The sequence below is a fragment of the Echeneis naucrates genome, chromosome 3 (assembly GCF_900963305.1).
Source record: "Echeneis naucrates chromosome 3, fEcheNa1.1, whole genome shotgun sequence".
NCBI lineage: Eukaryota > Metazoa > Chordata > Actinopteri > Carangiformes > Echeneidae > Echeneis > Echeneis naucrates.
In genome coordinates this window covers 26,208,652-26,236,482 of record NC_042513.1, presented here as the reverse complement: position 1 = coordinate 26,236,482, position 27,831 = coordinate 26,208,652, and the positions used below count along the sequence as shown (strand labels likewise).

Genomic DNA, 27,831 nt, shown 5'->3' with positions numbered 1-27,831 from the left:
ACACTGTTGGCTCGTCATAAAAATATCAGCAAGAGATGAGGAGCTTGTAAAGATCTACAGCAGCGTGAAAAGAGAGCTCAGCGACATATACCACGTGTTTATAAACTCAGTGTAACACCCATACATTGAGATATGGAAATGTTCAAAATCAAGTTTCCGTAGTTTCCCAGCCCATATGTACCATATAATTATAAAATGTCCTTACTTTCCCCCGCCTGCCTCCCTCTGTGGACCTGAGCCAGCTGTTTCTGCAGAGCGTCCTTCCAGATGATGACGATGGCGAAGGAACAGCAGCACAGCTCCAGCTACAGGACACAAATCTGTCTTCCTGAAAGAAGCCCCGTGCTGTCGACAAAACATCTTAAGAAGTTTCAGGCAACAGAGACTTCAGAGATTAGCATTTTATTTTCCACAGTATTTCTCATTTAATAAATACGGTATAAAATAACAGCTGTATAAACATTCAAATAAAAAATAAAACACACACAGCGTGGTGGAGAGCTTGCCAGGAGACCTCTTCAAACTTTTTTCTTTTTTAACTTTTTATTTACTTCAGGTGTTTCTTATTCACATCATAAAGTTTGAGTGCTGGAGAACATTACCTGCAAGAAATCAAAACAGCCCGTGAAGACCTACAACAGCGAAGGTTATCAGCCTGCTACGACTGCTAAGCTTCTTACCGTTTCACAGCGGCCACATAAGGCTTCGCTTCAGCGCCACAACTCACTGCAGCCCTCAAATACCCATCCACTGCCAAACCTAAGAAAATGCAAGTCTAGTGTAAATAAGGCGGAGGCCGCACCTCTCCAGTTTTCCTCTCATAGTGGTGGAGAGGGCTCCATCAGTGGAGAGAACATGGTGAGCCTGTGGTTGAGCCACAGTAAAGGCCGAGGGGAAGCGGGGGGGGGGGAGTATGTGCATGTTTGCAGAGATCTCAATACAACATACTTAATACTGCAGTTCAAAACTGTTGTGATGTTTAATATCAGCATTCACATTTGAATGTATTCTCGGATTGTCAGTTTTTAAGTGAGCTGCAAAGTCTGATTTGATGCTCCGGTTGAAAACAAAACGCAGCGGCCTCGGTTTAACTCGTTTACCATGACAGTGTGCTATTGTCATACAAGCTGTTTCACATTTACATATCAATGGTGTGCCGGGAGGAGGGATTTGGGGCTAAACAGTGCAGAGAGCACAGAACCGACTTTCACATTCACCAGTGTGCAAATCCAGCAGTTTTTTTTTTGTTTTTTTTTTAAGGATTCCACCAGCCAATTTTTTTCTATCTGCCTAATCATCTGGTAGAAAAACTGTACAGCAACAACCAAAACATTGACCACATTTGGCTTGCGAGTATAATATCCCACCCAGAGAGTGCACACAGTTAGCTGAGGCGAGGTGTGATGCAGGTTTGATTTGGCCTCAAAACAACCAACAGCCCGACCTGACCGCTGACGGGCAGCCTGATCCTCAGAGAGGTGTTCCAGCTGGTTCTCATGGTCGGCAGTGAGGTTACTGCAAACAGCAGGCTGAGGAGACAGAATTAATGGATATCTGTTACTTTTCACCTTTTTAAGACTATCATGCATTTCCAGTTTTAACTTTAAATAGTAAGCAATTCTGACTCCATGATCAGTCTGTCTTTTGTTGCCTTCATAATTACACAAAAAAATATTTCCTGAATGTGAAATTTTCTGTGTACATCGAATTAATTTTAAATACTTCAGTCCTCAAGGCTCAAAATCTTCATCAGCAAGTAGGACTTTATCAGAAATTCTCTGTATGTATGGTATGTATGGGTACAACTGACAAGACTTCAGCTAATAATATACAGATTAGCTGTAGCAAAATGTTGCGCGCAACTTAAAAAGCTAATAAAACTATTACAGCATGTTTGAGTGAAAGCTCCGTCCTAATGTACCATTCATTTCAAAATTAAAAAACACAGAAATGGTAATTGCACGATAATCATAAGCATTTTAAATTAGTGTTTGTATTTGTTATCCAACAGTGTAAGCTTTGTCCCTGAGGCAGAATCAGGCCTTTCCAATATCTGAACAGATTACTGGGGACGCACCGGCAGCATTTAGTGTACAGAGAGGTAAGTGAAATCCGTCTTTCTGGAAAGTAAACGTATCATGCTTTAGGAGCCGCGGAGGCACCTGGAAGAATTTCAAGTGCTCAGGTCTTTCAGGCCCTTAACCTAATCATGACGATGATCCTTTGCGGTCAGCGCAGCCGCTGCCATACAGGGTGCCGCCGTGTGCCCTGTGATGAGCATTTAAAGTGCCTCAGGAACATTTTAACTGTGCGACTAAAACACCGTCTGCAGTTTGACAGCTGAAATGGTTCCCAACTTGGCTGCTTGTTTTTTGTTAAGTCTAAGGCCAGCAGACAGAGCTGGGCCTTGCTGGGACCCTCTCTAGTCCAGCTGCTGTTGGGTCCGAGCCAGCCAGCCAGCACGGCCAACCGTGCTGTGGTTCCATTAAAATAACAGCAGCAGAATAAGAAGCCACGCTCTTCATGAAACTTGAGCAGCCTCTGGAGACATTGGTGCCCTTCCCCCATCCTCATTTCTTTTTTAAATTCATAATTCCCCAGGAATGTCTAACTGAGAACAGGATATTGTCTAGGCTTTAGGTATCCATTACCCATCGTGAAGCTAAGCCCAGGAAAGAAACTTATGAATGTATAAGTTACAGCTTTTAATACAGTTTGGGGCGTTTTATAGAGGAGACATGACTAATAATTGAATCTTAAAATGATACACAGCTCGGGTTTGATATGTGCTGAGCAAATACTGACTCTGTAGTACATAAAAAAATAAGTTTGTATGTGATTGTGAGAACGGAGTGAGGTGTGTGCGCGCTGTTGTCGTTACCCGTGTTTGTGTGTCAGGAGGTTTCTTTTTGTGCGTCTAACTTTCACAAGGTCGGCTTTACAAGAGGGCAGAGGACAGAGCGGCCCAGGGCTGCGCAGAAATGAAATCAAAGAGCCAGGCAGTGCTGGGTAGGAGAGACGGGGGGGAGCGCAGCAAGAGAATGGCTCATATTTTACTAGTGGAAAAATCTCCACTGAAAGGAGATTTCATTGCAACTTTAAAACAACCATTCCTCATTTAACCCTCACTACCTTCGTGCACCAAACCTCCATGGGTCTCAAAAACACCCTCTCAGAGCCAGAGAAACAGTTTACACAACACAGCGGGAAACTCACTGCTTCTAACAGAGTCTGCGAGAGGTTCTCGGTCCAGAGACACGTCTCTCTGAGTCTCCTGCATCTGAAAAATAAACTACAAGTAAAACACCTCAAACGAACAGCAAACAAAAACTTTCTGAGATATAATCTGTGTTCTGAGACTCAAATGAACTCACACAGTTTGAAGCTTTATATGGCATTCTTCAGTTAGATGAATATGTTCTTACCATAATGTGCTTTTTGAGGTATTCAGCTCTGGTCATAAGGCTTTTAATCTGGTTAGAGGACACAAATTTACAATAAATCAAATTTTCCATAAAGCATAAATCCCCCATCATCTACGACAATAATCATGTAGCTGATTTCAATGTTGTGGTTGATGGGAGTATACACATATATATATACATAATAACTTTAAATTACCAAATGTTCTTTCTGAGCTGTGCACGCTCACTGTAATTTGTGGTTTCTCTGTGCAACAAGAAACAAAATAATTTTTAAGTGCACAAGGACATAAACTCCACATCCAAATCTGATTAACTGATGTGTTTCTTGCTATTTTTGTTATTTTTTGAAAGCATTTCATATGGTGCACATGTGCAAGTAGTAACTACTGTCATCGTATGCTTGAGGGTGCTCTTTACTGTGGTAATCAGCCCTCTGGCGATGATGAAGGTTCTTGGCTGAAACTCATACCTAGTTGTATCATCACTAGGTCAGAATATAAAGCACGGTCTCTGGGGTATTACTGCAGTAACTTCTGAGGGTCGTAATGACTGGAGACCTAAACCAATACCCTCCATAATGTCCCTTTAAAAGACTAATCTGTTGTGGTAAATAATCATTCTGACCACAGGTTTTCAGTATCCAGCCCTGACCCCAAACTAATGTTGCCACAGCGCTTTAATCACAATTCCTTTAATCACCAAGTACAATAAATGTGGAAGAAATCTACACGGGTGAGCAATCGATAACTTTCAGACTACCGGGGTACGTATACTGAAACACAGGACAGCAGGACCTCACATATGTTCAGTCATAATGACACTATATCAACATACACTGGTTAGATCAAAGCTGCTGCTCGAACACGAGAAGCCAGGATATAGAATTACAGCTTTGAAAATGAGCTCTACAGTAGATATGAACGCACATGGAGGCCAGTCATGGCAGCATGTGTTGGCTCTTTTGGGTTCTCACATACACACATGCTTTCGATCTAATCTCCCACCCCCGCCTCTCTAATGCTGTGTTGGATTATTACAACCGCATCTGAATTTACTTAAGACAAGCACCCATAAAACTTCAAATAGGGAGGTCTATGAGGCCCTCTCAGAACCCTTTTGGGTTTTGTTGGTGAAATACCGTTGTCTGTTGTCGACTTGTTGCTGGCTAAACAAAAACAAAAAGGTCCTGAAGCTTTAACAGCAGACATGCACACCTCTTCTGCATGTATTCATCACAGCAGAGAATCAATGCTCGGAGTCAGGATGGTGATTCCTGAAAGTTACAGCCAGCAAATTTACTGGACCATCAAAATTTTGGGTTTATCCAAGCATGTTCAGGACAGTACTCTAAAGCAAGTGTGAAATAAACACAGAAAAGGGCTTATTAGTGCAACAAAAGGGATGTTTAGTAATGTAGGTAAGTTATGTAAGTCTAATAATTTCAATATTAAAACCCATTTATAGTTTAGGCTTCAGTCGGTTGAGTTTGAGCTTCCAATAATACATTTCCAATCAGCGCCACATTAGTATTTATTTTGAACTGCGTTTTCTTGTTTTCCACCATCTCTTGATGGAAATGAAGCTCCACACTGTTCGGCAGTTAGATGCCAGTTTTTTCCCTTTTCAGTTTGGAGCAGTATAACAGGAGAGTTTTCCAAAAGAACCAAAATAAATGAGGTGAACGATGCCGTAAAGCTTGCAGGAGCTGCAGAGGTTGGCAGAGTTGGTTGATAATACTACATGAGACTCCTTTCACATTGAAGTGGTCATGTGATCCATCGCTTGGAGCCACTTTAGGAATCCAATTATATAGTGGACATTGATCTATATCTATGAAACAGAAATGTAGGTGATAAATTACATTATTGGCCTTTAGCATCTAAAACACGTAGATGTGACCATGTGAAAAAAGGCTCATTGGTCATGTGATGAAGCGAGTTGGTTGACCAACTGAAGGGCTTGTTGGAGGTGCCACATGAGTTGTTCCTACCGTGCGCTCAACAAGAGGCCCTCCCTGGTCCACTCACCTCACTGTGGAGCAGCTCTCTCCGTCGGCCCTGGGGCTCAGCTGGCTCACAAACAGAGAAAGAAAAAGTAAGACAAAGAAGAATGAGGAGAGGAAGGGAGGAGCAAGTCCAGTACTTAATCAGTTTGTTTGTTCAGGATGAGGTCAGCTACTAGATTGGATTTTACTAGTGTGCAGACTTGGGGGCTCAAGGGCGGAAACGGCTCTAATGTAAGCCAGTGTTTTCACAGTTATTTTTCCTGGAGGGGAGACTGACAGAAAGGGAAAGAGGGAGAATGAGAGAGTGTGGGGGGTTCTCTGATGGCAAAGGCATTTTGGGAAGCTGAACAACAAACAGCTCCCAGTCAAACAAAGAGCCAATGTTTTCCTCCACACAATTCCCCCTGGCGGTTTCTGATGCGCCACACAGCGAGGCTCCCCGATACCAGAGAGAGGCTGCTTATATCATATATTACTGATCCACTGACAAGATGATGGTTTCCCATAAAAACTCCAATATATCAATGTCACTGTTCCATTGGATTCTTTGGAGCTACACGCTACTTAGTGAGGGCACACAAACAGTTTAATCAGCCTAAATGCAGGGATCCAGTGACCTTAAACGTGGATTTATCCCCCCTCATTATGGCGGTCTTTTGCCGTCACGTTACAGACATTCTGGGTACTATAGTCGACAGCTCCTTTTATCTCTCCTTTTTTTGGGCGACAAAGTGGAAAACTCTCTTGGAGCAGCTTATATGTTTTTCCTAGTTTTCCTGGTCAGACATTCACTGTAAAGAGCTGCTAAACCACACAGAAGGGGTTTTAAAATGAAAACGTCTGGTGGAAGATTACTATGAAATATCAGCACCTACTGCATGAACTTAAGATGGAAGTGGACTGAGTTGGATGATTCAAGCACTCGTCCATTAGTAAGATAATAGTTTTTATTTGTTTCCAATGTGTAATAACACAAAGCTTGTCTGAATGGGAAGCAGATGGCAGGACTCATGCCACACACAGGGTGCTGGCACCAGGTCTCACCACATGTGGATCACTCTATCCCACCTCTTCCATTAGGCTGATATTCCAGATGAGCTCATGAGCCCGGGCTAATGGAGTCCAGGCCACAGAGAGAGTCTCTGGAGTCTCTTCTGAAGTTCCTCTGTCTGTTTGTCTGTCTCATTAAGTGTCCCCTATTGCTACACTCTGTCTCTCTCTCTCTCTGTTTGTCTTTCACTCTACTTCACTTTCTCCAAGTAATTTTCCAACTAAAAGCATCTCTCTCTGGTTCAGAGTCCCTCTCTGATTACGCATTCTGTTTTCAGTTAACTCTCTCATCATGTATCTCTGCATCTTTAGTGCCTCCTCTTGTTTTTATGTTTCCAGCCCTCCCCTTGAGGCCCATATTGTATGTTCAGACATTTCTTGACCTGATTCCTTTTCTGTCTGTATCCTGAACTCTAAAAGGATTCGTCTGCTCATTGTGCTGCTCTCTAACAAACTGCATGTGCCCTTATGCCTGTCGCCATTTCAAAATAACTTGTACTATGTTATTCTGTTTCCCTAATCACAAAATTATGAAATGACATGGGACGAAACAATTTTCTGCCCAGTCACCAACTACTGCCAAGATCTCCGTGAGCCGTGGAGAATAGCAGTAAAGAAAAAGATCTGTGTAAACCCCATTTTGGAGGGAAGGAGAGAGTTTATGTACCTGCTAGAACCAACAGTAATTCTCCTAAGCACTGCTGGTACGCATCCAGGGCCACATGATCATCAAGTCCGCTCTCCTCCTGTCAACGGGAATCCAAAAAAATATATATAGTAAATAATTCACGGATTTCTTTACCAATATTGCCGCTCTGTTAGTGTTGCAAAATTATTGTTTACTCCTAAAATCTTTGATCTGTAAATAGCCAAGGCAAATCTATATAAAAGTTTGCACAACTAACACAACATCGAATTAGCGAAATCACAAAACAGATGTTCTTGGTTAACCAGTCGTCTTAAAATATGTGGTTACTAAAGCAACGTGTGAAGTGGGACTGGGTTATGCCCTGTTTTTTTCCTTTCATGTTTATTCCAATTCGCCCTGACTTTTAGTATATGTCTCTTTAACAGTAATAGCCCCAAGCCAACCTTAGCAATGGCAGTCGAGGCCATCTCCAACGCAGCCTGCAGTCGTGGTTGGTCTCGAGACATTTCTGAAATACCAAGACACAAAAAAAAAAAAAAACACCCTACTTTGAGCTGTTATATATCTGTCTAAATTGTACCATCAATGCATTCTCCTTGAAAATAGGCAGTGCTTTGCAATCTGTCTCCCACTGAAGTATGTTTCGACTCCAGTATGTCCGGCTTGACATACTTTGAATCTTAAAGATTTCTTCATATTTATCTTAGGGCAACAGGGTAACGGAGAAAAACACCAAATACCCAAGAGACTAAAAGGCAGCCACTCTGCAGCTGACCCTGACCTCTGAAGGAAGGGAAAAGAAACAGAAAAAGTCATGGAAGATTTATTTGAGAAGAATAATTTTACAGAGGGGAAATTCACTAAAACCCCATTATTCCAAATCATTTCCCACCTGACCATAAAGACCCCCAATGCCTGCATGCAGCAGTCCTGCCTCCGAACTGAGCGGTTGGCTTTACCTCGGAGGACATCTCTGGAGGTCCGAGCCTCCTCAAAGCTCAGTCTGTTGTCTGAGGCCACCAGGGCTTTCAGCTCCTCAGCTCTGGAGACATACTGGCTGACCTGCAGGAAGTCCTCTTACATTGAATCAACTTAATCACATCAACCATGCCATATGCTCTCCATACACGCCATATGGTATTGAAAAAGAATTCATTCCAAGGGTAAGCCACTGGAGTGTAAAAAAAGGCCAATTGAAAATAGAAAGTATTTCAAATGTGAATGGGTGGAGTGTTTCCAGGCCTACCTTCTGCCTGAGGGCATCTTTACGTTGTCGATCTGTCTCATCTGGGGAGGGCGAAAGGAAGAGGATATTTTATTTTATTTTATTTTTAATATTTGCTGGGTTTAGTTTGACAGTTATTTATTTTGGAATAAAGACACTGCATTGCTGAAGGGCTTAAGCCACAGACAGGATATGAGACTGGTTGTTGCTCTTACAGTGAATGGCGGGGACAAAGTGCTCCAGGGCACTGCAGTACAGAGTGAGAGCAGCAGACCTCTCACCCTCCTGGTCCTTCTGAATGGCCTGCAGGACAAGCTCTTTCTGAAAATGAAAATAGGAACTGGCATCACTGGATGCAAATGGATACAACTCTCCATTGCTTATTTGTCCCTCCAGGACCATACACGAAGGCACATGGGGGAGGCATGAACACGTGTGCATGTGCTCAGTCAATCACACACTTGTTATTCATGGCCATCTAGAGTATATACATGGCAACACATGCCTCCCTTTCCACTTATTCTCTTACCGCTTTCACAAGGCTGTCTGCACTTGGCATGTGCTCCAAATCCACAAAAGGGTGGGTGAAGAACTCTGCAAAGGTGATCCGGGCATCTGGATTTCTCTCCAGCAGTCGTAACAGAAGGTCCCTGCAGTTTTTGGTTACCCTGGCCCCAGGAGGGAGCTCATGCAAAAAATACGACCTTATTATGTTGAACTCAATCCACAGGAAAAGCCAAACGAAAAGGACAGCAGATTGTTGCCAAGAACTTTCTAGTCTCACATCACTACCTTCTGTCAAAAGATGACCTTCAAACTATCTATGTGAATCCCTGGGTAATGGACCACATGCTAATGCATTCCAAAGTCTGCGCCGAATGTTTGGCACAAGAATTCAAGTGTTTTGCACGCCCTCATCATTAAAAAGTGCAACTATCCTTCATAGTCACTGTTCCAACTAAACTGCAGTCGTTGTGCGTAGCAGGCATATCAGGACAGAATCCACTTTAATTGACAGCTAGTAGACATCTTAGAATCAATGAAATAATAAAATGAATTTAAAAGTCATTACAATCTTATACCATATGAATTACAGGTATCTCTAAATACATCATCAAAGCAGTTGACTTATAAATATTTGCATGTTTTCTTGATCTCAATCTGTTTTATATGAATTACACAGACCTGCTTTATGCCCGTGTTTGCCAATAAATTAAAACATTTATTTTCATCAGTATCCCCGACTTTAAAAACGCTCAATCTGTTACTAGAAAGGAGCATCAAGTCCTTATTTCAGCTGCCCATGCTGCCAGCCCACCCTCAGTGATACAAAGGTGCACTGTAAAAGGCTGACATCTAGTGGTTTTACAGCAAACATTCACTAAGGAGAAATGTGTTTTCCATTAGTGTGTTTGATAGGGAACAACCACATCTCACATTCAAATAGGGCAAAAAATATATTTACTAAATAATATAACATTCCTAATTCAGTTTAAATACTGATGACGTGTATGCAGTTGGAGAGAATGAATCTATACTGATTCATCCTAATATGTTGTCCTTTTCCCAGAACATATAATAATCTATTAAAATCTTTTCATGTTTTTAACAAACAGTGACTCACTCATATTTTTCTGGTGAAATGTCAATCTTTCACTTATAAGTAACTAATTTATCTCACTTACCTCAATAGGTTGACTACTGCGGATCTTCTCCTCCAATTCAGCATAAGACCTTGAGGCGAATGGCGCTCGCCCAAACAGTGCCTCTACAGGCACACACATACACACAACGTTAAGTGAGTCCACTACCAAAATCAGTGCATTTGAGCTTAGATAGCTTTTTCCTCTCTGATAAAACTAAGCCAGTTGTAATATTTTAGTTTCAGAATTGTTTACATCCACATTTACTTGCTAGAGCTCTCCTTCCTTGCTACATATTTTTGTGATAGTAGAATTAAAGAACAGTATATTAATAGTAATTTAATATAGTACTAGTAATTTAAGTATCTTTTCATAATTTAACTGTATTTTCAGAAAAAAATTTAAGTTAAAATAACACTTTGACCACCTAAGACCTAATAGCGTGGACACCAGCGCCTCAAGTGTGTAAATCAATCGAAAGAGGAAAAGATAAACTACTGACCATAGAGAATGACTCCAACGGACCAGAGATCCACCCTGGAGTCATACTGGCGTCGGCACACCATCTCAGGAGCCATATAAAGAGGAGAGCCTCTCAGGACACTCTGCTCATCCCATGGTGACATGTACTGAGCAAAACCAAAATCTGCAGGCAAATCAGAACATGGACATGTGAGAGAGCCAAGTGACTAACAGCATCATCATAAATGCATGTCGTGTTTAGCAAAAAAGAAAAAATTTACAATCCTCAGAAGACTGCATGGGTATTTACGCACTGGTGTGAGTGTTTGCATTAGATCACCTGCTAGTTTTAGGTCAGAGCCACTGAGAAGAATATTCTGAGGTTTCAAGTCCAGGTGTGAGATGTTTCGCTCATTGAGAAACTGTAGGGCACAGGCTGTTTATACAGACACACATACACAGTGAGAGAAACAGAGCAATACTAACCCTGACACGATGCCTACATCAGAGTGCATACTGACTAAAAGAAATGATCAGATTGCATATTTCCATATTTTTTTAGATCTTGTGTGTGTTCAAATAACAAAATTCTGATTTCTGACTTGAAAAGAAAGAAAACATACTGAACTTTTCTTCCACAAGCTCTTGAGGGACACTTTTAACTGATTTCTTTCCTATCAGTCCTTAATTTGGCTTAGTTGTAAATCCCCTCTGGATTAATTTAAATAACCTTCCTATCAGTGTCAAAGTAACAAAGATTAATTTGAAAAGCACATCCTACACTTACTCACCTATCTGTTGCAAGAAGCGCTGGGCCACCTTTTCAGGTAAAATCCTTCGACTGCGAATAAAACGTGAGAGATCTCCACCAGAACACCATTCCATTATCAGATAAATGTTCTCTGCATCCCACTAATTAAAGAGAAGAGATCAGATTCAGGAGGATTAAAAGGAAGGATGTGATTGTTCCATATAAAAAGAGCTAAACAGTGTAAATGAGCTTACCTGAAAGTCTTTGAGATGGACGATATGAGGGTGACGCACAGTCTTCAGGATTTCAATTTCTGTGAGCAGGTTTTCAGTGGAAGCCTTGTTTAGAGTTTTCTTCCCAACCACCTTCACTGCCACCACCTCTCTGTTGCTCCCCTGCAACATCACAGCCAGGAACTTACAACTTGTATCGTAGTTAATAAGGTATAATAAGGCAGTACAGCGAGCAAAGTCATGAAAGTGAAGGGAACCTCAGCTTAATTTGGATTTTGGCAATGTTTCCCATGACTGTACAAACTCACCTTTCTGTAGGCTTTATAGACTGTAGCATAGGTACCACTGCCCAGCCGCTCAGTGAGGATGAAGTCTGCCAGTTTTGGAGGAGCAAAGCTTGAGCCTGAGGCCATGCTGACAACAGCAACATCAAATTCCCCCAAGCAGGTCTTGGCTGCAATGCAATATCAATGTACTGATGACAACAGCCAAATATTTTGGGACGTCGGTGTCGCAAGAATATGACAGGATTACGAATGATTATGAATTTTGTATTTGTCTGTAACAAGGAGAAGATGCAACAAGGTGCAGGGCGAAAATTAAAACGACAAGCCAATCATTTGACAATCATCCCATAACAGCATGCCCTCCGATAAACAACATACAGAGGCATTTTAGCAGTGTTTAAAGACGTCGATGTGTGGGTTCCACAGTAATTTAGCGTTTACTGCCTTGAACATTAGCTGACACGCATTTGTCCAACAGTTTGGTGAGTTAATGTATAAACTGAAACTGGAATTCATGAAGTCGGCTTTTAGCTACCAGCTAGCTAGCTAAGCTAAGAACGTGGGCCTGCTTTACTTCCTATAAAAAAATAAACTGATGTTATTTCACCGTAGGGGAAAAGTATAAGTGTCTTGTATACACATAAAAGTCGCTGACACTCACCTGTGAGCCGATAAATCCACAGAACATGAATGAAAGTGGATGTTTACATGGACAGTGTGCGTCCGAGCTACGTCACTTCCTACGAGCGTCGCTACTGCGCAGCTGCGGAATATGTGGTTCCCATGGAAACGTACGACGGGGAAAAAAAACCTCTGCCCGGTATTAAGCAATAATTTGGTTAATAAATGAATGTTTTATTATGAAAGTAGTTAGTTCAGAGTAGCAGTGGTAAAATTAAAATAATAATAAGAACAGAAATAAACAAATTAAATAAAAGTCCCGACTATAGACTGTTTACGATCTCACAGTGGAGGAATTACAGATGGAAAATTATAATTGGGACTAATTTTGCGTCAAGTCATTTTTAAAATATCTCAAATGGATTATTCAGCCTCCTCGGGAAGTTTTTCATTTGTCCCGAGTTTGATTTTGACGAATCAGAAATATAAATTTAAATATGCCTTTAGAATAATCTACAATATCATAAATATCCAAGTGGATCATTCATACTCATTACATAAGTAGAATTTATGGGTAGATCTGATTTATCTAGAAGATTTCTGGCTCATTCGGGCTTTTACTCTTGAGGAAGCTCGACCGGAAGTAGTCTGTCACCGTGGTTGTAATGGTCATTTAAAGATGGCGGAGTGCCTGGCTGCACGCCTGGCCGCCCAGGAAGAGCAGATCCGGCTCCTCACCGGGGAAATCTGCTCTCTCCGGGACGGACTGAGCCGAGGTCCGGACGCCGCCGGTGATGCGGTCGTCTCACCGGAGCTGGAGAGCCTGCGGACGGAGAACGAGAAGCTGAGGTACCGGCTGCTGCACCTCCGGAGGGGTCTGCAGGCGGAGCTGGAGCTGGAGCAGCAGCAGCACAGGAGGCAGCCGGAGAAAAACACCAGCACAGAGAGGCAGAGCAACAACCGAGCCGATCAGAAGGTAGCAATAAAGAGCAGCAGGCCTCTGTTCACTGAAGCCTAACTCCCCCACCACTCATCCAGAAATAGCTGTCAGTGTCACGGCGTGTGCACGCCTGCAACACTGAGCATGTGCACCGGCATTCATGACCGGCTCATCATGTGGCTGAAGGGACAGTGGTGACAAAAGCTTATTGTAGGTCTGAAGACTTCCTTTGTTGGCAGGTGACAACTCCAGATACCAAATCAGGGGACCGGAACAAGAAGGAGAAGAGGCAGGACAAGAGACAAGGAGATGGAGGTGTGAAGGAGGTAAGGGTTACCGGCCTCCCAGGTTATTCTGACACGCTGACATATCTTTGTTTTGCCCTTTCCGCTCAGTTTCTTCTTTTTCCTTTTCCGCTGTAGATGAGGCCATGGCCTGAATACATTGCAGAGCGTCTCAGCCTCTATGAGGAGCTGAAGAGGGAAAGCGATGCCCTGCTGGCAAAGAAAGCTGCAGACAGCAGGCCCATTACCGTGGAGCTGCCCGATGGACGAAAGATGGCCGGCAAGGCTTGGGTCACCACGCCATACCAGCTCGCTTGTGACATCAGGTTGGTGCTTTGAAAACTTACTGTGAACTATTAAATTAGCAGGCGCCAATACACAGCTCAGACAGATTCCTTCCTCATACAAAGATTGTTACTCAGTTTTCAATCTTTTTCTTTTTTTAATTATAATGACAGATATCACTGTCAGATGTGGCGACAGACTATGTTGTATTTAATCTTTCAGCCAAGGCCTGGCTGACAATGCCGTGATCTCCCGGGTGAACGGGGAGCTCTGGGACCTGGACAGACCTCTGGAGCGGGACTGTTCTCTTGAGATCCTGCGCTTTGACGACGAGGACGCCCAGGCTGTGAGTACATCAAACATCATCGGTGACATGCAACGCGTTTGGTCTGTACATCACTTCTTCTGGCTTACCTTGACTAAACTTCACATCATGTTCCAGGTTTATTGGCACTCCAGCGCTCACATCCTGGGAGAAGCGATGGAACGTTTTTATGGAGGCTGTTTATGTTATGGACCCCCGATAGAGAATGGATTCTACTACGACATGTATCTGGATGGACTGAAGTGAGCAAGCGTGTTCACTGATGTTGTCTTCTCTGCTCGCACCATATTTCCTGATCTATGTGAACCTTCAATCATTTATGATCGTCAGCAATTTATTCTAATCTGAACATTAAGATGAAGCTAATTCCTGCGAGTTTCAATCAGAGTTTCACTCCTTTTTTAATCATTGATGGCTTTGCTTTGTTGTGCTGACAGCATTGTTGATTTATGATAATTAGAGTAGTAGCAGTTATGAGCGTTTGTAGTGAATGGAACACGTTTGTTGTTTCCAGGGGTGTGTCCAGCACTGAGTTCGGGGACCTGGAGACTTTGTGCAAAGCTGTGGTGAAGGAAAAACAGCCATTTGAGAGGCTTGAGATCAGCAAGGAGACTCTGCTAAAGATGTTCAAGGTGAGAAAGAGAGCGCTTATATCTGCTCTCAGCGCAGGATCCTCCGCTGGTGTAGGAAAAGAAAAAGTGGCCTATTAGCTGTGCGCTTTTAAAAATGTTTGAAGCAGGAAATCTGTCAGGTGAAATGCTTCTTTGCTGCCACTGTTTCTTCGACTGTTTTCATGGATGTGAAAACATTAACTCCAGCGATTTGATGCATATCAACACTTACCTACTCTTATAACCTCTCATTCCCCTGTTTGCCCAAGATAACGTCTAACTTACCTGGCGTATCTTTCAGTACAACAAATTCAAGTGCCGCATTCTCAATGAGAAGGTCACCACCCCCACCACGACAGTCTACAGGTCAGATTGTTATATGTAATAAGTTGTTTATTGTGCGCCTTTTCGTTTTTGTTTTTTTTTTTTTTCTTTTTTCTCAGTGCTTTAAAGAACTAACTAACTCTTGTGTAAATATTTAACTCTTGGTAGATGTGGGCCTCTGATTGATCTGTGTAGAGGTCCCCATGTTAGACATACAGGCAAGATCAAGGCCTTGAAGATATACAAGGTTTGTGCAGCAATATATACACAGTATTGGTTTCATTGTGCACTAAGTTGTGTACAAAATGTTTATATTTCGCTCTTCTCTACCTCGGTCCTCAGAACTCTTCCACATACTGGGAGGGTCGCTCCGACATGGAAACGCTGCAGAGGATCTATGGAATTTCCTTCCCAGACTCAAAGATGCTGAAGGAGTGGGAACGTTTTCAGGAGGAGGCCAAGAATAGAGACCATCGCAAAATAGGCAAAGTGAGTCACTACAGTTTGTCATGTCCAGGCCCACCCTGCAGGCTCTGGTCTAAAAGCCTTGACTGAAACGGGCAGAAAATGAATTTTGACTGGTAATTTTATTATGTAATGACATTTCTTTGAGGTTTTTGGAGGAATTTTCCTCATGAGAGGTCAAGGATTGTGGTTGCATAGATGTGGTAAAACCCTGAAATCAACCTGGACCAAGAATGGGGCCTTTAGACATGAACTGTAAACATTCATGCAACAACACAGGAACAAAATATTTTCTTTCCAATGGGTTGAGTAAAGTAAAATGATCTCCCACGTATAAACCACTAGACAGAATTCTATTACATAAATCAAATAAGTGTTAGAGCCAAGCTTGTCAGCCAAAAAAACTAACTGTACTACATAAACCGAGACGAACCTGATGATTCAGCGATTTGTTGCACATGTAAACATAAAAAAAAAAAACCCACAATGTTTCATGCTAACCTGCCTGTACACCAGCTGAGGGCAGTGTGTTTCTTTTTATTTGCGCTTTCAAGCCCAGCATGAGTCATCTGAGGGCCCCAGCTGGTTTCACAGCTTGGAAGGCAGCACCGCCTCAGTTAGCACTGATTACAACACGACTCAAGAGTTGAGATGCCGCTGATGAAGCCTGTGGTGGCAAGGTGGCAGAAGTGGCATGTGGTTTTAAAGATGTCGCTTTGTGATATGATCCCAATAGGACCCTTTTCATTTTGTGCATCATGGCAGCAAAACAATTTGAAAACCTCCTAGTTACAGTCCAAATGTAACGCCCAATAATATGCAAGTGGGGGGACAAATCCCCAATCAATTATCTGGCTTTGTCAATTTTATGAAACTGACTGAACATGTTGTACATCACAACTTCTTATAGAGGAAATAAAGTTGTCCCCTGGCAGATGTTTTCATAAAGCAGAATTACCAGTGAAATCTGGCTTATTTCAGAAATTCTGTTTTATTGAGGAGGTTACCACGGAAACCTGTCCCTCCAGACCAGCACAGTCCCAGTCTGTTGAGACAAGGACCAGGACAGAGACCAGGAAATAAGGGTGAATTAATCTGTATTATATTCACTCTGCCAGAATGAACCTCTGTGTTTATCCCTAAAGGTTCCTCCTTTGTTCTCTGTCCTCTGTAACGAGAATCAGACTGTTTGTACTTCATCTCCTATCCAAGGCTGCTACTGAAATCGTAGCTCCTGGACCTGCCGACCGCGAGCAATGTTATATTTCAGTTTGTTTTTTTTTAAGGGGGAAAAGAATAAGCTCTCTCTTCAGTCACAGTTGTCCTGCGTTCCAGTTAGCAGGACTGCACCAAACCTGACAACTTCTCAGTCAATTTGATAATTTACTACTGTGAAGGCAGGAGCTTCTTGCTGGTTCATCTCCTTGCAGATAATTAAGGCATATGAAGTGAGTGAAATGTTTTCTTTTCTTTTCTGTTTTTTGCCTTTTTCACAGGATCAGGAGCTTTTCTTCTTCCATGATCTCAGCCCTGGCAGTTGTTTCTTCATGCCACGTGGGGCCTTCATCTACAACACGCTCACCGAGTTCATCAGGGTAGGAGCGGTGGCCAAATGCTGTTCAGCATCTCTAATTTACTGGCAGTATATTTCATTTTATTTTATTCAGGCCCCTTATTTATTCTGAAGGCTGTTATTTGTTTTAATTGTGTTAAATCTCAAGTGACTAAAATGTCAATATTCAAATGCCTTCATTATATTATTGTTGGAGCCAAAAGACAGTTAAAGAGATGTTAAGGTTAGCACTTTCATCACCAATGTGGCTGTTTTACTTTTGTCAGTAAGCAGAACGTAAACTAGACAAACGGTACAGTTTGTTGTTTTGTTATGATTCCAAGAGCAGCGATTCATTTCTGAGAAAAATTTCACCAGCTTCTACATTGTGTTTATGCTTTAAAATAAAAATGACTGCTTTAGTAAGTCCCTCAGGCTCAGGATACACTTGACATTTGCAGCGTCCTTGCAGTGATTGCATCTGTGGCTTAATGGTGAACGCTCTTTGTGGCAATGAGACAGCAATCATAAAGGAGCTCAAAAATGAAGTCTAGCTGGGATCTGAGTACTTCAGCTCAGCTCAGTCAGTTTAAATTCATCTCAGAGCTGAAGGAACATTTGGCTGTGTCCTGACTGCTGCACTTAGTCAATTATCTGAACTTTCCAGAAAGCTTTTTTTCAGTCAAATACCAAATATATGACACACTGAACACTAATGATTTTCATATTGTGATCCTAATGAGCTTGTCTGATAGCACACCATTCTTCACAGTGGAGATATGTTGTGCGTCCTATCAGCCTCATGGAGGGATCATCTGAAAACTGAAAGACAAATAAAGTTTGGGAGGTGACTTAATTTCCATATTTAGTAATTAATTTAGGGAGAAGTTCTCAGAAACCACCCTACCACTAAGTTTATATTTCAGAGTGATTCAAACTCCTTTGCTAAGTTGTGCGACTGCACAGGAAATTGTCTGTGACGTGTTTGCAGATATGTGTTGACATCTTGAAGACTTTCACAGCAGACACCAACACACCGGACGCAGCCAAGAAGGCTTCACATACATCACATAGAAGTAACGCAAGATCATTATCACATCACTTCAGTCTGTTATCGCCACGTGAAAGGGAAAAAAAAAAAAGTGCCCCTCTCCCTCTGTCGACATGTCACTTAAACATTTGACAGTGAGAAGTTGCCATGAAGGATCACATCGGTAGCTTTTGGGAGCTGACTTTTAATGACCAGTCAGACTTTTATCTCCTCTTATAATCAAATGTTGACTGACTGTGCACTATTTCGGCATCTCTCTCTTACAGAGTCACCTCTGAGCTATTTTCATTCACAGTTTCTCATTTGGAGGATGACAAAAGTGTAAATAAAAACCACAGTCTCTGTTTTCAAGTCAAGTAGCTGTGACGTTTGTGCCAGAGGTTGTGATTCAGCTCAGCTCAAAGTACCTGCACAGTCTGAGTGGCGTGTGTAACTTGTTTATGTGGTTTTGGTGTTTTTCTAGGGTGAGTACTGGAGAAGAGGCTTTCAAGAAGTAGCTTCCCCCAACATCTATAACAGCAAACTGTGGGAGACATCTGGACACTGGCAACACTACAGTGAAAACATGTTCTCCTTCCCAGTGGAAGATGACATCTTTGCTCTGAAACCAATGAACTGCCCCGGGCACTGGTAAATTCAGAGCTGTTTGAGGGACAATATTTAAAATGCTTTTCAGGTGCTGCAAAGCTGAAAAAATGCACTGCAGTTTATGAACGTCACATTAATCTGACCTCTGGTTGCTCCTCAGTCTGATGTTCGGCCACAGGCCTCGCTCGTGGAGGGAGCTTCCTCTGAGGCTGGCAGATTTCGGGGTCCTCCACAGAAATGAGCTGTCAGGAACTCTAACCGGTCTGACCAGAGTCCGGCGCTTCCAGCAAGATGACGCTCACATCTTCTGCACAATGGATCAGGTGAGTTTTTAACCCAAAATGAGAAATCTCTTTTTGTCTTTAGGGTTACTCTGATTATGTGAAATACATTTTGACCTACTTATGCTGAGTTGTTTCTTCAACTGTGATCACCATTTTTATTTCCCCTGCAGATCGAGTCGGAGATGAAGGGCTGTCTGGACTTCCTCCGCTGTGTTTATGACGTGTTTGGCTTCTCCTTCCAGCTTCATCTTTCCACTCGTCCAGAGAAGTATCTGGGTGATATTGCTGTGTGGAACCAGGCTGAGAAGGTAAACTGTGTGAAGCCCTGTTGGTATGTTTAATGGTGGAACATGAACTAAGTTATCCAGTTAAAGATCTGACTTTGTCTCCTCAGTATGAATGGGTCTGTGCCACACCTTAGTTTTTAGCTGATAAATGACTTCTCTTTGTGGTTGGCCGAGTTATTTCCTTGCTGTGTAATCAGTCAGTCATATCAGATCACAGAGAACTTCCTTTGAATTTGCGTTGGTGTATCTGGATATCACTCATTTGTTGACTTGATGGGGACTTTGCAATTTGCATGTTGTATTCTTGTAAAATTTAAATGTTGCATTGCCAACTGCAGTCTGAACTGTGTGACCTGTATTTTATTATGTATCTGGGTGCTACTTGGAATGGCTTAGTAATTGCTTTTCATTGTTTAGATTTAAATAATGTGCCTTGTGTTTAACAGCAATTGGAGAACAGCCTGAATGAGTTTGGGGAGCCATGGAAACTAAACCTTGGAGATGGTGCTTTTTATGGACCCAAGGTCAGAACATTTCATCATATTTCCTGCCAAACACAAAATCACTTTAATTCCCAGAAGCCCGGTAAGAGTTCTAAATCTTTCTGTGCCGTTGCAGATTGATATTAAGATCAAAGATGCAATTGGACGTTACCATCAGTGTGCAACTATTCAGCTTGATTTCCAGCTGCCAATTCGCTTCAACCTGACCTTTGTGGGGTGAGTCACTTAATCAAAACATTAACTCACTGCACTGAGGATAATCCCCTCCTGAATAAAAGATCTCAGCTTGCGCACTATGTTCCATGCAATTGTGTGCTAAAGAGGTGCAGAGTTGGGCGTAAATGTGAGCTCACTGATCTCACCACAAACTTTAGTTTGTAAACATGGAATGAGAAAACAATGTGCGTCATACAGAGCAACACTCAGCAGACAGAGTCAGAAGGTAGAAGGTCTGAATTTGTTGTACGGTTGTTATCATTTAAAGCACTTGAACTTTTTGTGACAGCATTTGAAAGTTAAATCAGATTCAAGACAATTAAGTCCATAATATGAAAGAACAAATAAGTGTCGTTTACATTCATACTCAATTCTTTCTGATGCAATGTTTTACAGGAAGGATGGAGATGACAAAGCCCGGCCAGTCATCATCCATCGTGCCATCTTGGGCTCAGTGGAGAGAATGATTGCCATTCTCACAGAGAACTATGCAGGGAAATGGTGAAGTGTTTAGATTTTGGTTTTTTTTTTTTTTTTTTTTTTTTTTTTACTTGCTGCTCTCTTTTTGAAATTATTCGATGACTCATAATCCATCGTGTTGTTATGACCCACCGTCTGAACTTGTCTGATATGTTCAAGGATGTTTAACATGTAAATCAGAGAGCTCTTGTCAGAGCTTTGTGTTGGCGGGCAGTATACTTGTCCTTGAAGTGTGAGTGTTTCATTTGTTCCCATCTGTCCATCCTCCAGGCCTTTGTGGGTTTCTCCACGTCAGGTGATGTTAGTGCCCGTCAACCCCTCCTGTGAGGATTACGCCACAAGGGTATGTCTGCAGCCGACAACAATTCAGAACTATACAATGCTCATGAGACGCACACTAATGAACGGTATTTTTACCTGTCAGGTGTGTAAGCAGTTTACAGAAGCTGGTTTCATGGCAGATGCTGACCTGGACTCCAGCTGTCTGCTTAATAAGAAAATCCGAAATGCACAGTTGGCCCAGTATAACTTTATTCTTGGTGAGTGTCAGCTCTGAGCCATTACTGATTGGAGAGCGTTTTATCCCTGCTCTCAGGGACCCCTGCAATCACGTCAAGAACACGTCTAACTGATCGCACAACTGCATCACTCTATTATAAACATCAAATTCTTCAAATCAACTTCCCCCTAGTAACTTTGATTGGGCAATGAGGTCACTTCAAGTGGTCTAATTTTAACCAGCAGTAAACTATAAGTAGACTTTAAACAGTAACAGGCTGTGGGGAACTTACGGTGGAATAAAATGCCATCGATAAATATCTCTTTCTTATGGTATCCTCCTCCACATATTATCCATTATTCTTTTTTTATGTATTTTCACAGTGTCTAAAGCATAATGTCCTCAAAGCTTTCATTCAGCTTTGATTTACATTAACTTGGATTAAATTTAGAGGTCTCACATAATTTAAAACTCCATCTGCAGTGTGTTTAACCATCCACGGTTTGATTCATGGCTAAGGAGAGCCATGTTGTGCCCTTTTTTTCCCCCCTCCTCAGATTTCCTGTCTGTTTACACTCTAAGAACTCAAATGATAAAGACAATATGCCCAACGAGGGGGAAATCCAACTACAGTTACAGCTGCTGTAAATGTAATAAATACACCAAAGCACATGTGAGTTGGTGCAAATGTCAGAAACTTGGCTTGGTCCTTAAACTGTGGAGTTGTCAGGAGTTGTGTTTATAGAGCAAAGGGACTTCCAGGTTGGCAGTCCCCCTGCAATTGTTGAATTCAGCAGTGTAAATTTGTGGAACGTGTTAGGAAAGCTGTGCGTGCATCAGTGTGTGTGGTGTGACCTGGCCCTTGTCAAGCTGTTGTGTCTTGTGTCTTGTGTCTTGGCAGTGGTCGGAGAGAAGGAGAAGATGACTAACAGCGTCAATGTGCGCACAAGAGACAACAAAGTCCACGGTGAATTGACAGTGGCCGAAGTGCTGGCTCGCCTGACCCTGCTCAAACAATCCCGCTGTCGAACTGCTGAGGAGGAGTTCTGAAGAAGATCAACAACCAAGCAGCCTCACACATTTCAATACCTGACTTTTTGAACTACAGCCATGTGAGCAGTGAAGGGAGAAAAGAGAGCATTCATGAAGGTGGATGAAGGTGGAACTGGGAAAGTGTCGTAGAGCATGTAGTGTGAATTTGGCACTCAGCTGGTTTGTCAAATCTAAGTGTTGATGGGTAATAATGGAAATAAAATGTCTGAGGAATGTGAATGTTATGTCTTTTTCAGTTTCACAACAGAATGGATTCATGTTGTTCTAATAGTGAAATGACATGAGGAAGAACAGTGCGATCCTTCCAGTGATTCCTCTGGGAGGCTTGATGAGTTTAACAGTTTGAGGGATATCATGAAGGTGCAGATGTTTTCAGTTATCTGCACACGTGATGGTACCAACATTGAGATGGCCCTCAGCGGCAGCGCTTTTCCTGCCTCATCCACAAACAGCAAAAAAATTACCGATCAGGGGGCTGAAATTAATTTTCACATAAACACAATACTCTCAAATTAAACATAAAATCTCCACCAAAACATTATTTAAAACAAAATTCAAGTGGACAACATATGCACGTCACAACATTTATCATGTGGTCACACTTGATCCCCAGACACACGTGAATGGTTGAATTAATGTTAAAAATCGATTCTTCTTCAGCCTTTTGTGGACCAACACTTCGGCGCAGAGTGTGTGATTTCCCACAGCACGTGAACGCAGCTGTCGTCGCTCTGTAGCAGCGATGGCCACCATCTGCCAGAAATGGAGACCGGACCGGGGCCGGGACTTCAGGACGTACGGAATAATTACCCTGTTATTCACGGACCTGCTCCTGCAGTGTGCCAACGGTATGTCAACGAAGAGGAAGCACACTTTTTAAGCCGTTTGGTCACCGACAGGAGGCCGTTTTAACGGCCGCTTCCTGCTAGCCACCGAGCTAACACAAACGTTAGCGCAGCTGGTTAGCCGCTAACGGTTAGCAGTGAAAACAGGAGCTTCAGTGACCGGCCCTGATTTTAAAAGTCTCTTCTTTCTCTCTCAAACATACCGTGCTGTTTTTAATGAATTAACTCCACATGACGTTTGATTTGCAGAAGCAAAAAGCTAACAGCTGACTGACTGTCGCTAAATAAGAGTGGAGTCAACGCCTCGGTGGAGCAGAGTTGGTGTCAGGCAGAAGCTCAGACGGATTATTGACTGAAATCTGAAAAATTACATCCATTCTTATGTGTCTACATTTACAGTCAGTTCTATCGATACTTTGTGCCTGTAAGGGAACACCTGAATGCACTAAATGCTTCCTACCATCACCTTTTTACACAGATAACGCCTGATGTGTTAACTATGGTTGTTTGTTTGTATTTTGTATTCAGATTGTGTGTCTTGTTTTGTTGTCAGGATATCTGAGTTCTCCTCACATTGGACAGGAGCCTCCTTACTCCCAAAGAGATGCCCAGCACGGACCGGCCATCACCAGCCCAGTGGTCCCCGCTGCATCCTCGGGTACACAACCACCACCACAACTCTTCACTGCCCCATACCAAGCACGATGAACGTACATAAGAAGGACTAGTGATATGACACAACACGCAATGATTATTATTTAATTATACCAAAAATTTAAAGTAGTGGGCGGCCCAACTGCCACATCCATTGGATTAGTGGAATTTACACACAAGTAGATGTCTTTTCCTCCTCAGTATCATAACAGAGAGAATCCACATTTTAATTACTTTGGAAAATTGAGAACAATTTGGTGGCCCAGAAGCTGATGTTGATGGAATAATCATGACAACATGGCCCTTTGTTAGCAATTGACCATACAAATCATCCCCGAGCTTGACAAGAGGTTGAGAGTGAGAGAGTCATAAGTCTGCTGACTCATCCCTTTATGATCCCAGACATGATGTCTTAAAACAACGTTTTGGTTGATGAAATTGATCTTTATTGTAAGAAACCTGATAATTCTTCTAACTGCAAGTTTGCTGCTTTTCAGTTTCTCCAACAGACGAAAAGAACTTCAAGTGTCCAAGTGGCGGTTTGTGCAATCGCCTACCAGCTGATTGCATTCAATGCAACTACCAGTTTAACTGCACCTACGGGAAACCAGCTGCCTTCACTTGTGAACCCAAAAGAGGAGTCCACTGTATAGTGAGTAGAAGGGGTGGGAATCTTTTACTATCTCATGATTCGATTCGATTCAGATTTTTGAGGCCATAATTTGATTCAAAAGCAATTTTCGGTTCAAAACGATTTAATTCATAATGATTTCTGCTTCAATCTGTAGGTGTACAAAGGATCCTCATGATCTACTCCAGTCTGACAGAATGATAAATAGAGACATTTATTAAGTTTTAAACATTCATCAATGCTTAGATGGAATTGTTGCGTAAAAGCAATATCACATATTGCTTAAGTAACAAAAATAAGTCTCTTTATAAAAAAAAAAAATTGTGCAGTTGAACATGGGTTCCTCATTTTGAAAACCTTGCACACTTTGAAGCTCATGTCAAGCTCTGTCTATCCGGGAATTCGGTAAATAGGGCCCTATAAAATCCGCCATCACAGAATCATGGAATTCAATATAAACACAGAATAACACAGAACTGGCCGACATTTTACATACATTTTTTTTTCCCTGGAGTAAAATGGAACACATCTGCTGGGAAAATGCTCTGAGGGGAGTCACTAATAATGCACGCCCCCCTACCCATGAATGAATGAATGTGGTGCGGTTCGATTCCCCATGTGGGCACCTTAACATGTCCAGGTTAATTTGTGAATTGGTGACGAGTAATGGACTGGGCTATAGCAAGGAACGGTGACCGGACCGGACCGGACCAGACCAAGTTTTCAGTTATAACTAAAGAAATTGCCTATATTTCATGACTTAAAAACGTTGTCTCTGGGTGATAGAATTCTCAAAATTAAAACTGAAAAGAAAGGGTTAGGGTTAAACGAATATGGGAAACATTTGAATGGAATTTGGGAAAAAATTAAACAGATTTTATAGGACTCTAGGTAAAAACCAAAATGAGTCTGAAGCTTTGCCTTCAACAAGGACTGGGCCGGTTGAATCTCTCTTTCCTCCATTACTGGAGTTTCCTCCTTGTTTTGGTGCTTACCACGCATATGTATGTTCCAAAACCGGCTCTATGGTGACATCAGAATGTCCCGCGTACAAAATGGAGGCAGACAGCCTGCGGATTTGTTTTATTTATTTTTTATTGATTTTGGGAAATTTTAAATTGTTTCTGAATCACGATTCTTATATGAATAGTTTTGTTTGCACACCCCTAGTGAGTAGCAGTTAACTTTGTGATGGGTTCATGCTCCATAAAGGTGGAGAGGAAGTGTAAGTGTGGCTGATTTCTACTTAAAGGTGTACACCTTATTTAGCTCAATGATTCAAACAGGAAATGAGACACATAAGGCTGACACAAGTCTCAGAGACAAAGTGTAGCAGTTTGATTTGGGAGTTGTTGTGTAGTGATTATCTGATGTTTTTGTGTATACAGGGAGAGTCGGGACAACAGCAAACCAACTTTACTCTCTCCATCACCTGTCAGTTCTGCTGGCAGCTGGACCCGTCTCAGTACCGCTGCTCAAACTCCACCAACTGTATGACAGTCTCTTGCCCACGCAAACGCTACAACGCCACCTGTGAGGTCTTAGACCACGTGCATTGTTTAGGTATGAGAAAAACTGTTGTTTTACTGCTTTTAGTGGGAAGAGTGTGTCACAGTCAAAGGCAACGTAGATAGTAATTTAGGGAAGGGAGATTACATAATTACACTTTTGCCCAGAACAAAAAAAAGGGGGATGGTGAACTTGTATTGAGAAGAATGCAAAAGAAAAGCAGTTGTTTTTAAGAACATACATATGTGTAGTTATATTCATTTTATATGTATTTCATGTTATTAATTTGTCCTGGGAGAGCTATATTCTCCATATCCTAATTGGTCTTTCTTAAATGTTTGTATTTTTGGTTTGCTTATTTCTTTTGGGAAACGTGATGTGCATGTCTCTCCCCACTGATTTAATGTTGTTGTTTTTTCTTTCTGTAGGCAAAAGGCATTTTCTGAAACGGTTATTTTGTGACTGGACTGGAGGGTACAAGTGGTCGACAGCATTAACGCTCAGGTAAACCAGTTGCCATCATTTGAGATAGGACATTATAAATATTCACTCAGTCAGATACTGTCGTTTAATAGCAGTTTTGACTTTCTACAGCATCACACTTGGTGGTTTTGGAGCAGATCGCTTTTATCTGGGTCAGTGGAGAGAAGGTCTGGGGAAACTGTTCAGCTTTGGAGGCCTGGGTATTTGGACTTTGATCGACGTGCTTCTGATCGGGGTTGGTTATGTGGGACCTGCTGACGGTTCTCTTTACATCTGAGGCAAAGCTCCTGAGGCATGGCCGAATGGTTTGTGCCCTCTTCCTGCTCCACTTGCAGATATGAGATGATGTTTTCTTAGCACGTTTGCCTGCCCGAGTTCGCTGTGCAACACGTCCTCATCCCATCTGCTAACAGGCAGGAAGTGTTTTCCTCATCACACCAGCGACTCAACCCACACAACTATCAGATCTATCCCAGTCATCCTGTCAAGCTTCTGCAGATGGAGCTGTAATAACATCTATCTGGTTGGTTCGACTTCACAAATTAAGCTCCTTCATGCTGTTATATAGATAGATCTGGTGTCCTGCAGAGTTGTGCTTCCACAAAGTTCCTGTCACCCTCTAGCTGTGCGTTGCTCTGCCCCTGTTGCAAGGTTGATGCACGAATGGGGAGGATGCACGGTAACCATGACGACAGAGCTTTTTACCAGGACAAACAGTGTAATATTTATGTCTTGAAAGAAAGCATGAAAAAGCAGAAGGGAATATTTTCAGGCATTTTTATTGATGAGAGAAAGTTACTCCTGTGGATAATTTTGACTGTTGTGTTGCATGTTTTATGTTTTTACAACACTGAGTCAGCAGTTGATGCCCACTGGGCTGCGCAAATGATCACTTGGCCTTCCAAAAGCAATGTAATCAGCATCATCGCATGCTGCAACGTGTTGTTGGGAAATGCACAGCTGACAATCACAAACAACGTTACGTTTGTACACAGTAGATACTGAAACACTTTAAATGTGCTGTACTAGCAAACTTGTGGTTTCCTCTGTTGGAGATTCTGGAGATAGCTTGTGTATTCAACCGGTAATTTTCCACAAACTCATGATTATTCTTGACTTTAGGAAAAAAGGTATTCTCTGCGGAACACTGAAAGATCTTTGCTTTATGTAAATATGTTTTTTGTATTCAGTGTCAGGGCGTCTTAATTTGTTGCAACACTGTAAATGACCATTTTTAAGTTATGTAAATAAAATGATGGAATATGCGTGTTTATTTAAATGGCACTGTCTGCACAGATTGGCAGTAAATCCTGGAGAATTAAGGCTAAATGTTCTGGCTTCTGTCAGGTTTTAGAATAAAACCAGTGAGATGTTGAAGCCATATGAGAGGGTGAAAAGACTGAGTGCAGATTTGATTTGTTTCTGTTGTTCCACAGTCAATCTGAAAAGAACGTGCTCATTTCTTTTCTCTTTGATGCTCTTTCAGTAGCTCTCAAAGAGGTCAGCATTATGTCAATACGGTGAGTGGGACAGATGATTTGCCTCAAGGGGCTGTGAGCTTGTGCTTTCTGCTTGAATGCTGCTCTCTCTGCAACCTCTGACAGGAATGCT

At 42.1% G+C, this 27,831-nt stretch overlaps 3 protein-coding genes across 10 annotated transcripts; 2 read left to right on the top strand and 1 right to left on the bottom strand.

Annotated features, from left to right (window-relative positions):
• Window positions 1-392: 392 nt before the first annotated feature.
• On the bottom strand, window positions 393-12,473 carry ulk3 (unc-51 like kinase 3). 8 transcript variants are annotated; one of them, XR_003840618.1, is made up of 17 exons: window positions 12,392-12,473; window positions 11,752-11,897; window positions 11,465-11,605; window positions 11,251-11,371; window positions 10,800-10,895; window positions 10,500-10,643; window positions 10,040-10,122; window positions 8,884-9,039; window positions 8,570-8,675; window positions 8,376-8,416; window positions 8,089-8,191; window positions 7,573-7,637; window positions 7,148-7,226; window positions 5,453-5,493; window positions 1,368-1,529; window positions 681-759; window positions 393-602 (listed from the first exon to the last, which is right to left on the bottom strand). XR_003840618.1 is itself a non-coding variant. In XM_029499028.1 (17 exons), exons 2-17 carry the CDS (start codon window positions 11,854-11,856, stop codon window positions 1,513-1,515), a joined length of 1,410 nt encoding a protein of 469 aa, XP_029354888.1. In that variant the 5' UTR covers window positions 11,857-11,897; window positions 12,392-12,473; the 3' UTR covers window positions 1,380-1,512. The 8 variants fall into 8 exon arrangements, 5 of the variants coding, with proteins under 5 accessions (XP_029354887.1, XP_029354886.1, XP_029354885.1 ...); XM_029499028.1 differs by lacking the exons at window positions 393-602; window positions 681-759 and adding exons at window positions 3,217-3,280; window positions 3,426-3,473 and having other exon boundaries at window positions 1,380-1,529; XR_003840619.1 differs by lacking the exons at window positions 393-602; window positions 681-759; window positions 1,368-1,529 and adding exons at window positions 3,263-3,280; window positions 3,426-3,473; window positions 3,622-3,669.
• Window positions 12,474-13,029: 556 nt separating this feature from the next.
• tars3 (threonyl-tRNA synthetase 3) lies at window positions 13,030-22,311 on the top strand. The gene is made up of 19 exons (XM_029497824.1): window positions 13,030-13,327; window positions 13,531-13,617; window positions 13,714-13,901; window positions 14,083-14,206; window positions 14,303-14,427; window positions 14,700-14,817; window positions 15,098-15,162; window positions 15,289-15,367; window positions 15,463-15,609; window positions 17,082-17,180; window positions 18,652-18,818; window positions 18,937-19,099; window positions 19,231-19,368; window positions 19,794-19,871; window positions 19,966-20,066; window positions 20,463-20,567; window positions 20,817-20,889; window positions 20,971-21,085; window positions 21,947-22,311. Exons 1-19 carry the CDS (start codon window positions 13,031-13,033, stop codon window positions 22,093-22,095), a joined length of 2,418 nt encoding a protein of 805 aa, XP_029353684.1. The 5' UTR covers window position 13,030; the 3' UTR covers window positions 22,096-22,311.
• A 511-nt stretch (window positions 22,312-22,822) lies between these two features.
• tm2d3 (TM2 domain containing 3) lies at window positions 22,823-27,502 on the top strand. The gene is made up of 6 exons (XM_029498434.1): window positions 22,823-22,946; window positions 23,497-23,601; window positions 24,095-24,249; window positions 25,617-25,791; window positions 26,166-26,241; window positions 26,332-27,502. The coding sequence occupies exons 1-6, from the start codon at window positions 22,841-22,843 to the stop codon at window positions 26,495-26,497; spliced, it is 783 nt and encodes a 260-aa protein (XP_029354294.1). The 5' UTR covers window positions 22,823-22,840; the 3' UTR covers window positions 26,498-27,502.
• Window positions 27,503-27,831: the final 329 nt, after the last annotated feature.